Genomic DNA, 10,455 nt, shown 5'->3' with positions numbered 1-10,455 from the left:
TTTTTTATTTTTTTATAAGAGTTTTATTAATTTTTAAAAATTACAGTCTTTAGTGCTTAGTAAACAATATGTTGTTTGGGTTCAAATATTTAAGATTAACTTCTCAATAGAAATCTTTTCAATATTACACAATCCAGTATTTTTTTCCTGATCCTTCTTTCTTCTCCATATTTTTTCCATTTTCCCCTCATCATATTTTACTAATATACAAATAATAATATCAACTCATAAAGCAATAATGTCAATTCATTAATAAATATCCTGTTTTTTATGCTCTTGTTAAGGTTTGATTTTCCATCAGTATTTGAAATATCTTTATCAGTTATGATTTTCTCAATATTAATTATATTTATGTACCGTAGCTAAAAGTTTTATTCAAATCAATCCTCCAATCTTCATATTTTCCATATCAAAAAAGATAGAAAAAAATGCTATCTTAATTCTAAATCATATCTTTCATTATAAAAGTCCAATTATAACTAAGGGCCATCTGTTCTTTTAATCTTATTCAAACAAGTATTTAGACATATAATGCCCCCTCTAAAAGGTCAAATCTTCTATTTTTTAAATCTGACACTGTCTTTCTTTCTTTGCCAAGTTGCTTTCCAAGCCAGGGCAGTTAGATCGCCCAGGAATTTTCTTTCTATATTTGTGAAAATTGCTTGGCATGAGGAAGACAATTTAGGTAGAGTATCTTTTGGGGGGAATTCCTTGAGTTACTTATAAAGTAATAAAGGTGGGATAAAAATCTAATAAATAAATAAAATAAATAAAGAATTAATTTCAATCTCCAAACATTAATTATATGAAAATAATGTAATAAATGCTACTCTAGTATTATAACAAACAACAACAACAATAGTTTTATCAATCTTTTGGGGGTCAGCATGAACCACTTTGGGAAACCTTGATACTGTATATCCTAACCCCGAGATTTCCATCCAGGTACAGTAATGTGAACAAGTAAATATACCCTTTTTGACTTCTATGGTTTTATATATCAGGACATAGTAAAAATCATCTGGTCTTTAGCAGTTCTTAAATGTAAGTAAATGCCATCTCAGATGAGCAACATATGAGATATTATACCATGTCATCATTTCTTTTACAAAAGATTAGCCAAAATGGAGAAGCCATATGTGTTGTGGGAGGAGCTGCACAGGCAGATGAAGCCATTCACCCACACCTTCTGTGAATAAAACCCAGATCTCCATCCACTTTTATCAATTTTCTTGCAACAAAAGAAGAAGCAATGAAACTTCCTCCCTTCATATTAGCATATCTGCTTTAGATGGCTGGGTATTCTATTCCTGTAGGATAGTGAAAAGCTAGCTGAGGGAATTCCTGATGGTGAGGGAAGCAATGCAGCTTCCACTTTTCTTCCAGTAACTTTCAGAGACTCAGCAGTCTCTTCCCTGTTCTCCTGAGTAGCTCCTTGATCAATTGGCTTTGGAGTTTCCTCCTTGCAATAGTGCTCCTAAGCTGCTGAATAATCAAATGAGCAATGGGCTATCATCACCTGCTGGTGTTGTGATTCAGGGTCAGCCTGTGGGTTCGGCAGTTGGGTCGGACGATTCAGAGGAGGAGGAGGGGGGTGTTGGAGAGCTTGCTGAGAATAATATTGAGGCTCCGCAGAGCCCTCAGCCAGGCCCCTCCCATCTGGTCACGACGCAGACCCAGCTGTGTGAGCCTGACAGCGTGGATGAAGATGACCCACAGCTGGCCCTGTTCAAGGATGCCCGACGCAGGAGGCAGTCAATCAGGAGTAAACAGAGGAAGGCAATGGGGCACCTCGGAAGGAGGCAGAGAGAAGCCATGCCCTGAACTGTTTAAAAGGGGAATGTGTGGGAGGGCTGGTTTGCTGAAGGCAACCGTTTGAATAGCTCCTGTTTCATGGTTCGTGTTTGCTCTCTTTGTTCTGTTTGCTGTTTTATGTTAATAAATTTGGCAGGCTTAGTTCCAGCCTCTTGCCTTCTTGTAAAGGGGTTGTCCCTGCCTTTTCTGCAGGGCCGGTAGCAGGCTGGTACAGAACAGCTGGAGACAACAAGGGGGTAGTTCAGCAATGCAGGCAATTGCACAGATGTCTGCTGATGCTGGAGCTTATCCAGTCTTATTACATTCAGAACAAAGTAAATTATTCAAAAGCACTGTAATGTCAGCATTGTAATATTGTTGTAATGCAATTTTATATGTTTATATTCAGAAGTAAAAAGTCACAATACACAAAGGGATTTACTGGCAAGAAAATATGTACAACATCAACATCTCTGCTGCTTCAGGCAGAAAACAAATCAAAAACTTAGAAGCTGATTCATTAAAAGCAGTTATTTATTACCTTTTAAAAATGAATGTTATTTGCATTATTTAGAATTCAGATGAATATTAAAATAAGAGTAAACTTTATCAAGTGTTGTTTGTATTTTTTAATCAATTTAGTGCCTTTATTATGATCCCCAAAATGTTGATGCACATATGAAACATGGAATATATTATTTTAACAAATCAAATTGGGCTGTAGCTATGAATGATTTTACAATTGTGATTAAAAAAGATCCAAAACATGCAGAGGCAAGGTAAGCACAAATTATATTTTATTTGAAATATTTGTAGTTTATTTCTAAACTACACCTCTACAGGTATCTAATACAATGTCCTATTTAATTGTTTGCAAATTAACTCCCTCCTCTTCATCTCTGCAAGTTTAGGGACTTGTAAAATAGGTTTAAAGATATTTTTATTTGACTAGCAGGTTAGGGTTAGGCTTACAGTATATCCTGTACGAATGATATCAAACAAATATGAAGTTTATCTTGTGGCAAATACATTTAGCTATTTTTTTAAACTATAAACATCTGTGAAAACCTCAAAACATATTAGGATTCTGGACTTCATTGAAGATGTTGGATTACTAATAAGTCCCTTCCTAAGTTTGCACCCTCTCTTAATGAAAAATAACTAAGTAAATAAGATGAGGAAAATGTTCAGAAAAAGCTTCTCATCATCTAAGATTCTATTTTAATCCTCTGAATTTTCATCTGTTTTGACTGCCAAAATAAATTAATCTTGTCCTGTACTACTTTATTTAATGGAGTAGGAGCTGTGTTACCCACAAAATGAACCCTTAAAATGATGATCTATTACATATTCCTCCTGGTCATTAAAAGAAGCAGTTAGGAATGCTCCTAAGTGGGATAAAAATAATCTAACTAGTCTTTGGTGGGATTTAAGGAAAATGAAACTATTCTCACCAAAATGGAAACCTGAAAACAATTGAATCTTAATTTAGCAACTCATAAACATGGCACTACTAAGTAATTTGCTGGGAAACAGAAATAATGCATTTGATGGAATATTTGAAATAAGTTAACAATTCCCAGATGAGAATATAAAATAGGCATGGTTCTAGCCTGTTAGGAGAAATGCAATGAACTGTAAAGGGCAGACCAAAATTGAATGGTAAAGCTCTTCCTGTGTTTTTGGATGAAGTGTGGATGAAATAGGGAGGATTTTGTGGAGCATGTGAGTATGGGAATGACATGAGGCACATGCTAGAATGTCTTGAATGAAAGTTTGAACTAACAATTACTTATTATTGTATAGTTAAACATATGGTGACTTGGAAATATAAAATATCAGTATAAAGTATATCAGCAGTCATTGATCACACAAGTATATTTGCCTTCATGGAAGTGACTGGGATAGCTATTGTTTCTTTTATACTTTAATTATATAAGAGGTTTTTTGGGAAAATTTTTCTTCTAGCTTTTTAGAAGGAAAACAGCTGAGCTTTTCACAGCTGATATCTGCCAAGGTTGAAGGAGTCTTATCTGTAGTCTAGGCCAAGTTTCTTTTAGACAATAACAGGTTGTAGTATCAGATTTAGCCACAAGATGTCACCAATGCCATTTAAGGTTCTTTAAGTCCAAAATTTTTATAATTCTTTTTCCAATTTTACTTCTTTTTTGTAAGTAAAAACCCAAATCTTCAGTAGGGATAAGAAATCTTTTGGTTCCCAAATTTTAAAAAGATATAAATCCAGTTAAAATAAGGTTATTCTTTCAGCGTTTTAAACTCCCCTGAATAGTCAGTCACCGCTGCTCTTAGAGGGTGGGATAGAATTTCCCTTCCCTCTCTCCACAAGGGAGAAAATACTTTGGCCATCTTATACAGATAGAAAAGAAAGTTAGGATTGAAGAGAGGTTCAGATTTCACCCACTCTCATCTGTGTTGCTTTAGAAGTGCCTGGTGGTAAGTTTGACTTTGGCTGTCTGCAGCCTATTGACGGGCCGTATTTCTATGGCCTGTACTTTGTCCGCTGGTTTGGAGGGCTGCCCCAGATCAAGCGGAAAGGCTACTGCCCTCCTGGTATCAAGTAGGGATCCCCTCCTTGCTTATTGCCCCTTCAGGGTGACTTTTGACCCTTTCCAGGGTCCTCCAGCAGTGCAAAATCAAACGTGGGAGATGGAGCTCACCTTCCAGCATCCACGGCGGTCATGATGGCAAATCGGAAGTCCCATCCATCCATCTTTTTTGTTATCATATTAAACTTTTCTCATGTTCTTTTTCATTGTTTATTTTATTGTTCTATTATTTTATCTCTGTTTATACTCTTTTCATTTCTTCCTTTTTATTGTTATAAGCTGCGTAGAATAACCCCACAATGAGATAGGCGGCAAATAAATTTAACAAATGTAACAAATTAAAAATAAAAACTATACATTTTTTAAATATAAATTTATATTTAAAAATTTAATTCTTAAAGAAATACGTAGTTGTTTCATTAGATCAGATATTTGTTAAAATCCTGCTGACTTTTTAAAGTTTTAAGTATATTGGCTTGGAAATAATGATGCAACTGGAAATTATAAACAATACATTTAGGTAGTAAGGCTATTCATGCATCTAAGCACCAGAGAGATAAATACTGTAAGTATGACAGAAATTTACTTGTGAACTTTCTTTCCAGAACCTACAGAGCCAGAATATATATTAAGGAAGAGCAATATAAAAATGCAGCTGAAGATTTATCTGCTGCAATTCATTTGAATCCCCGTAACTGGATTGCATTCTATTACAGAGGTTGCATTTTGAGGAAAATTGATCCAAAACAATCCCTACAGGACCTAAGTGTTTCTGGTATTACTACTTTGATTTTCATGAAAATATGAATTGCATTTATGAAAAAATATTTGTTTCAGTGAATTTGTTTTCTAATAATTGTGAGAAAAATGTTTCATTCATTTTTAAAAATATATTTTTGCTTGTATATGCAATTTTGAACTGAAATTACAGAACTCTTAATTATCTATATCTTGTCTATCTAATTATTCCTAATAGTTGCTTGTTTGTTCACAAGATCCCATATATTATTTATTTAAATAAAGTAACACTAACATGTATATTATCTATGCAGTTTGTCTGAAATATATACTGAGTTGTTATACACTTCTCACAGTTGATATGAGAGCCAGTCAATATGATATTTTAACAGTTCATATGAGGGCCAATTTGGTGGGATCTCGTCCAGCCTGAGGCACAAAGCCAGCTGTGTGACTTGGGCTAGTCCACAGGTCTGCAACCCGCGGCTCCGGAGCCGCATGCAGCTCTTTCAGCCATCTCCTGCGGCTCCCAGTCCTCTGCCATGTGCAGTCCAAAAAAAAAAGTGGGACTAAAAAAGTTCAACCAATCAATTCAAATATGCAGGGTAGGTGCATATCTCACCTTGGCTCCACTCTTCAAACCCTGTTCTGCGCATGCGCGCATGTATGCGCATGTGCACACATTTTTTGCGGCTCCCAGTTTTTCCTTTTGTGAGGGAACCTGTTCCGAGTGGCTCTTTCACTGTTTCAGGTTGCTGACCCCTGGTCTAGTCTCTCAGCCCTAGAGGCAATGGCAAACTACCAAAGCAGGCAACTGGAAACCACTTTTGAAATCTTGCTAAGAAAACCATAAGAATTTGTCCAGACAATGGCCAGGAGTCAACCCTTGCTTGAAGCCACATACATAAAAGTTGATAATACAATTCTCCCCAAACAAAACAATTTTATATGAACATATAAAATTTTTTTTGATTTATACAAGGCCAAAAACCATTTTGCTGCCATAGTGCAGATCACTCAGGTGATCTAATAGTCTCAGGTGATTTCTAATAGTCCACACCTGTATGCAAAAAGATGAAAGGACACTTTTAGATATTACTAGATTCTGCTTCAAATATTGGTGAGCTATTTTATAATTGGGACTTCAGTCAATATGAATATGATTTAAGGTTCTTGTATATAGTAAAATATTATTTTTCACCTTTCGAATTATTATTTTTTTGAAACTCAAATTCAAGATTATTAAAATCTTGAAACTTCTACTAGATCAGTGAAGAGCAAATTAACTTTTTAAATCTATTTTTATTTTATTCAGAAGGAAGTTAAAATACAAAATTCCCCCAAAATTAAAAAAAACAAAAACTAAAAACACAGTGAAGATTTTTTAAAAAAGTGTATTAAAAAGAAAAATAACCCAGCCCAACACATGTATACATTATCCCCCCCAAATGAATACTGATTAATACATTACCAAAATACTGGTTCCCACTCCTTGCAAAACAGCCCCCCCCCATTTTAAATCTATTTGCAAATTATTGACCTGACATCTATATACTATATTAATGAGAAATTAGTTAACAGGAAGAACAACAATAATAAAAAAAGACAAGGTAAAAATTTCAAAACCCTCTGTTACCAATTGTTATTGTAATCAACTTGTACAAAATTTGCCATGGCATCTTATCTATCATCCCAAACATCAAGAGTAATTGATCCTGGATCAACTATTAAGTTTGTTCCTTAATGGTATCTCTTATCAAATTTTGTCTAATTAAATATAATAAATTCAGTCTCCAAAGTAGGTCTATTTTCCCAACACAGTCCAGATAGAAGTGGTTTCCAGTTAAGTGTAATAAATTCATTCTCTAATCTCCCTCAGTCCTCCTAGGAAAAAACATTTTTTTCATTTCTCCCTTTAGTTAAGTTACTAGTATTGTGAAATAATATAGGCTTTAGCTTCAAAGAGGCATATGTGATTGGTTGGGTTAGTTCTTCATCTGTGGGGTCTATATTTCTTTGGTCTGCAACTTTCACATCAGAGTCATTTTGTGAACCTAGCTTATCTAAAGCTACATACCTTTGCATATTTTCCATGGCCATTATCATCTCATCAGACTGTTCAAAAAAAACCTTCAGATAAAAGTTGCATGTTACCAGAAAATCTTTTCTCAGATTTTAGTCACTCTTGCTTGTTTATAATATTGTTATAATATTATATTATATTATATTATATTATATTATATTATATTATATTATATTATATTATATTATATTATATTATATTATATTATATTATATTATATTAATTATATTATATTATATTATTATATTATATTATATTATATTATATTATATTATATTATATTATATTATATTATATTATATTATATTATATTATTATATTATATTTATTATATTATATTATATTATATTATATTATATTATATTATATTATATTATTATATTATATTGTTTATAATATTGTTATATTGTTGCTCTGTGCAACTTGATCAGGGAACAGAGCACTGAAGCAGGAGGAAACAGGAAAGATATTTTCTGAATATTTCAATCCAAGATTAAAAGAAAAAATAAAAAACCCCTGCAAATACAAAAACCCTGTGGTGAAAGTCCAGTATTAATGTAAATCAAATGAAAGCACTTCACCATCCCAAAACACACCATGTTTCCTTACAGGGAATGTGAAAGTTATTCAAAAATCTTACTATACAGCAGCCATCTTGGGGAGGAGGAGAGCAAATTAATTTGAAGAATATTATTAAAACATATAAGTGAAACTTCAGTTTACCAGACTTTGGTGCAGTAGATTTTTCATGGAACAGACTAAATTCTACTATGTTTTACTTCCTTTACACAACAACATTGTGATGCAATTGGCAGTATTTGTGTTATTTCTGCAATGCACAGTGCAAATAACATTTGTTTAATGATTTCACATACATTATGTAACATTGCCTTGATGATGCTTTCTTCAATTGATCTGGGAAAAGGAATGCCTCCTCCAGATTAATTTATTAAAACAGGATTTATTAAAGCTGGATTTAAAGGCACATTTAACAGGTGAACATTTAGGATATTCTTGTCTTACAGTCCTTCTCAATCACAAATATGACAATATTGGTGCTTACCTTCATCGCGGGATCTTGTATGCAGAATTGAAACAGTGGCCCCTGGCCATCTGTGATTTTGAAAATGCGATTGCTTTGGACAGGTATTTTTACTGGCTTCTTCTCTTTTCTTAACTACTCACTATTTAATGTAGCAGTTAGTCATACAAACCAGTTGCAAAAACAACATATCCCACGATAATTTAAGGCACTGAATCTCTTTCATAAACACCCATCAGAAACATTAGGTTTTTTTCCTACAAATTTAAAAATGCATAATCAGGTAGCACCCTCTAATATAGTATCACTTGTTACTCCTGAAATTTACAGAAATATAGTAATGGTAACTACATAAAATGAGTCTTGTATTCTTTTCTATTTTATTAAGTATGTATATGCCTAACCCCAAAGCACTCTTAATACAACAGAAAATTCTGCCATTTTCTACTACAAATGTTGTTACCCATTCTCTTTGACTATGAACTTATTTTTCTACAATAGTAGACATGATGTTTTTCTTGTTCTTTAGGAATAAGGGTGAAAATGAAAGGAGATAGCATTGATTTTGTGACAGAAACACTTTTTGTAAAACTTACATATCTTTGCTTGAAGTCAATAAATTCTATGAAATAACTTGCTACAAAATGTAATATTTATACAATTTTGTTTCTGTTTTAGGAATCTTACAACACCTTATATAAATATTGGATTGATTACAATGTTGCATTCAGATCAGTATTTTGATGCTATTCTACGGTTCACTGAAGCCATTCGGGTTGATCCATTAGATGTAAGACCTTACTTGTGCAGGGCTCAAGCTTACCAAAAGGTATCTATTATATATATTTAATAATTATAAATATTAATTCCCAAACAGGCAGGTAGGTAGGTAGGTAGGTAGATAGGTAGGTAGGTAGATAGATAGATAGATAGATAGATAGATAGATAGATAGATAGATAGATAGACAGATGATAGATAGATAACCTTTATTGTCATTTTTTTACTGTGGGCACAATGGCACACATTAAAAATGAAATTTAATTGCTTGCTCTCAAAGTGTACACGTACATAACAGACATTTAAACATACTATATACAACATATGCATAGACCTACACCCTTGCATATAAGTATCATATAAATATTAATCACTGTCCATCTTGAATACATAACGGAAGGAGGAAGTTTTAGAGTTCATATGGTTAATACTGTATGGAACAAAGCTGTGGCTGAATCTGGATATTCTGCTTCAGATACCACGAATGTCATGATTCCAAAAGATGAAACCAATTAAAAGAACTTCAAGGCAAGAATTTCTTCCTCAAAGAACATTTTATTCAGGAAACAAAGTATTGGCACTTATATAGTTCAGGGTTTTTCAACCTTTTCACCCATTGTACCACTTTTTGTTAGCTGCGAAGTCGTGTCCGACCCATCACGACCCTATGGACAACGTTCCTCCAGGCCTTCCTGTCCTCTACCATCTTCTGGAGTCCATTTAAGCTCACGCCTACTGCTTCAGTGACTCCATCCAGCCACCTCATTCTCTGTCGTCCCCTTCTTCTATTGCCCTCAATCTTTCCCAGCATTAGGCTCTTCTCCAGTGAGTCCTTCCTTCTCATTAGGTGGCCAAAGTATTTGAGTTTTAGCTTCAGGATCTGGCCTTCTAAAGAGCAGTCAGGGTTGATCTCCTCTAGGACTGACTGGTTTGATCGCCTTGCAGTCCAAGGGACTCGCAGGAGTCTTCTCCAGCACCAGAGTTCAAAGGCTTCAATTCTTTGGCGCTCAGCCTTTCTTATGGTCCAGGAAAATAAAATCTGTCACTACCTCCATTTCTTCCCCATCTATTTGCCAGGAATTGAGAGGGCCAGATGCCATGATCTTGGTTTTCTTTCTTTTTTTTTAATTGAAAAGTTTTAACATACAGTTTATCTTTAACAGTCCCCCCTCCCCCTCCCTTCTCCCTCCCCCCTACCTCTCCCCCCTCCCCCCCTCCCCCCCGACTTCCCAGAGCTAAATACAAGGTATATATAAAAAAAACAATCATAAACAACCATATACTAACAACCATAAACTCTAAAATCCATCACTCTCTAGCTTATATAGGATAGGACAAACCTTAGTAATATTAAATATATATAGAGAAACTAAAATAGAAAAAGAAAAAAAGAAAGAAGACTTATTCAAATGCTACATGAAACTTCTTAACCCTATACTTGTTCTGGATAAAC

The 10,455-nt window shown here is 34.1% G+C and overlaps 1 protein-coding gene across 1 annotated transcript in view; it reads left to right on the top strand.

Moving 5' to 3' along the window:
• Positions 1-2,472: 2,472 nt before the first annotated feature.
• Positions 2,473-10,455, top strand: part of TTC6 (tetratricopeptide repeat domain 6) — a gene marked incomplete at both ends in the record, with an annotated part of 60,211 nt that continues 52,228 nt past the window's right edge. The window contains 5 exons of the mRNA XM_083354622.1: positions 2,473-2,573; positions 4,967-5,136; positions 8,208-8,328; positions 8,903-9,053; positions 9,102-9,105. Of these exons, the coding sequence (XP_083210748.1) occupies positions 2,473-2,573; positions 4,967-5,136; positions 8,208-8,328; positions 8,903-9,053; positions 9,102-9,105 (547 nt within the window). The remainder of the gene's footprint in view (positions 2,574-4,966; positions 5,137-8,207; positions 8,329-8,902; positions 9,054-9,101; positions 9,106-10,455) is intronic.

The sequence above is a fragment of the Vipera ursinii genome (assembly GCF_947247035.1).
Source record: "Vipera ursinii genome assembly, chromosome: 1".
Lineage (NCBI taxonomy): Eukaryota > Metazoa > Chordata > Lepidosauria > Squamata > Viperidae > Vipera > Vipera ursinii.
This window is presented reverse-complemented; position numbering and strand designations above follow the sequence as displayed.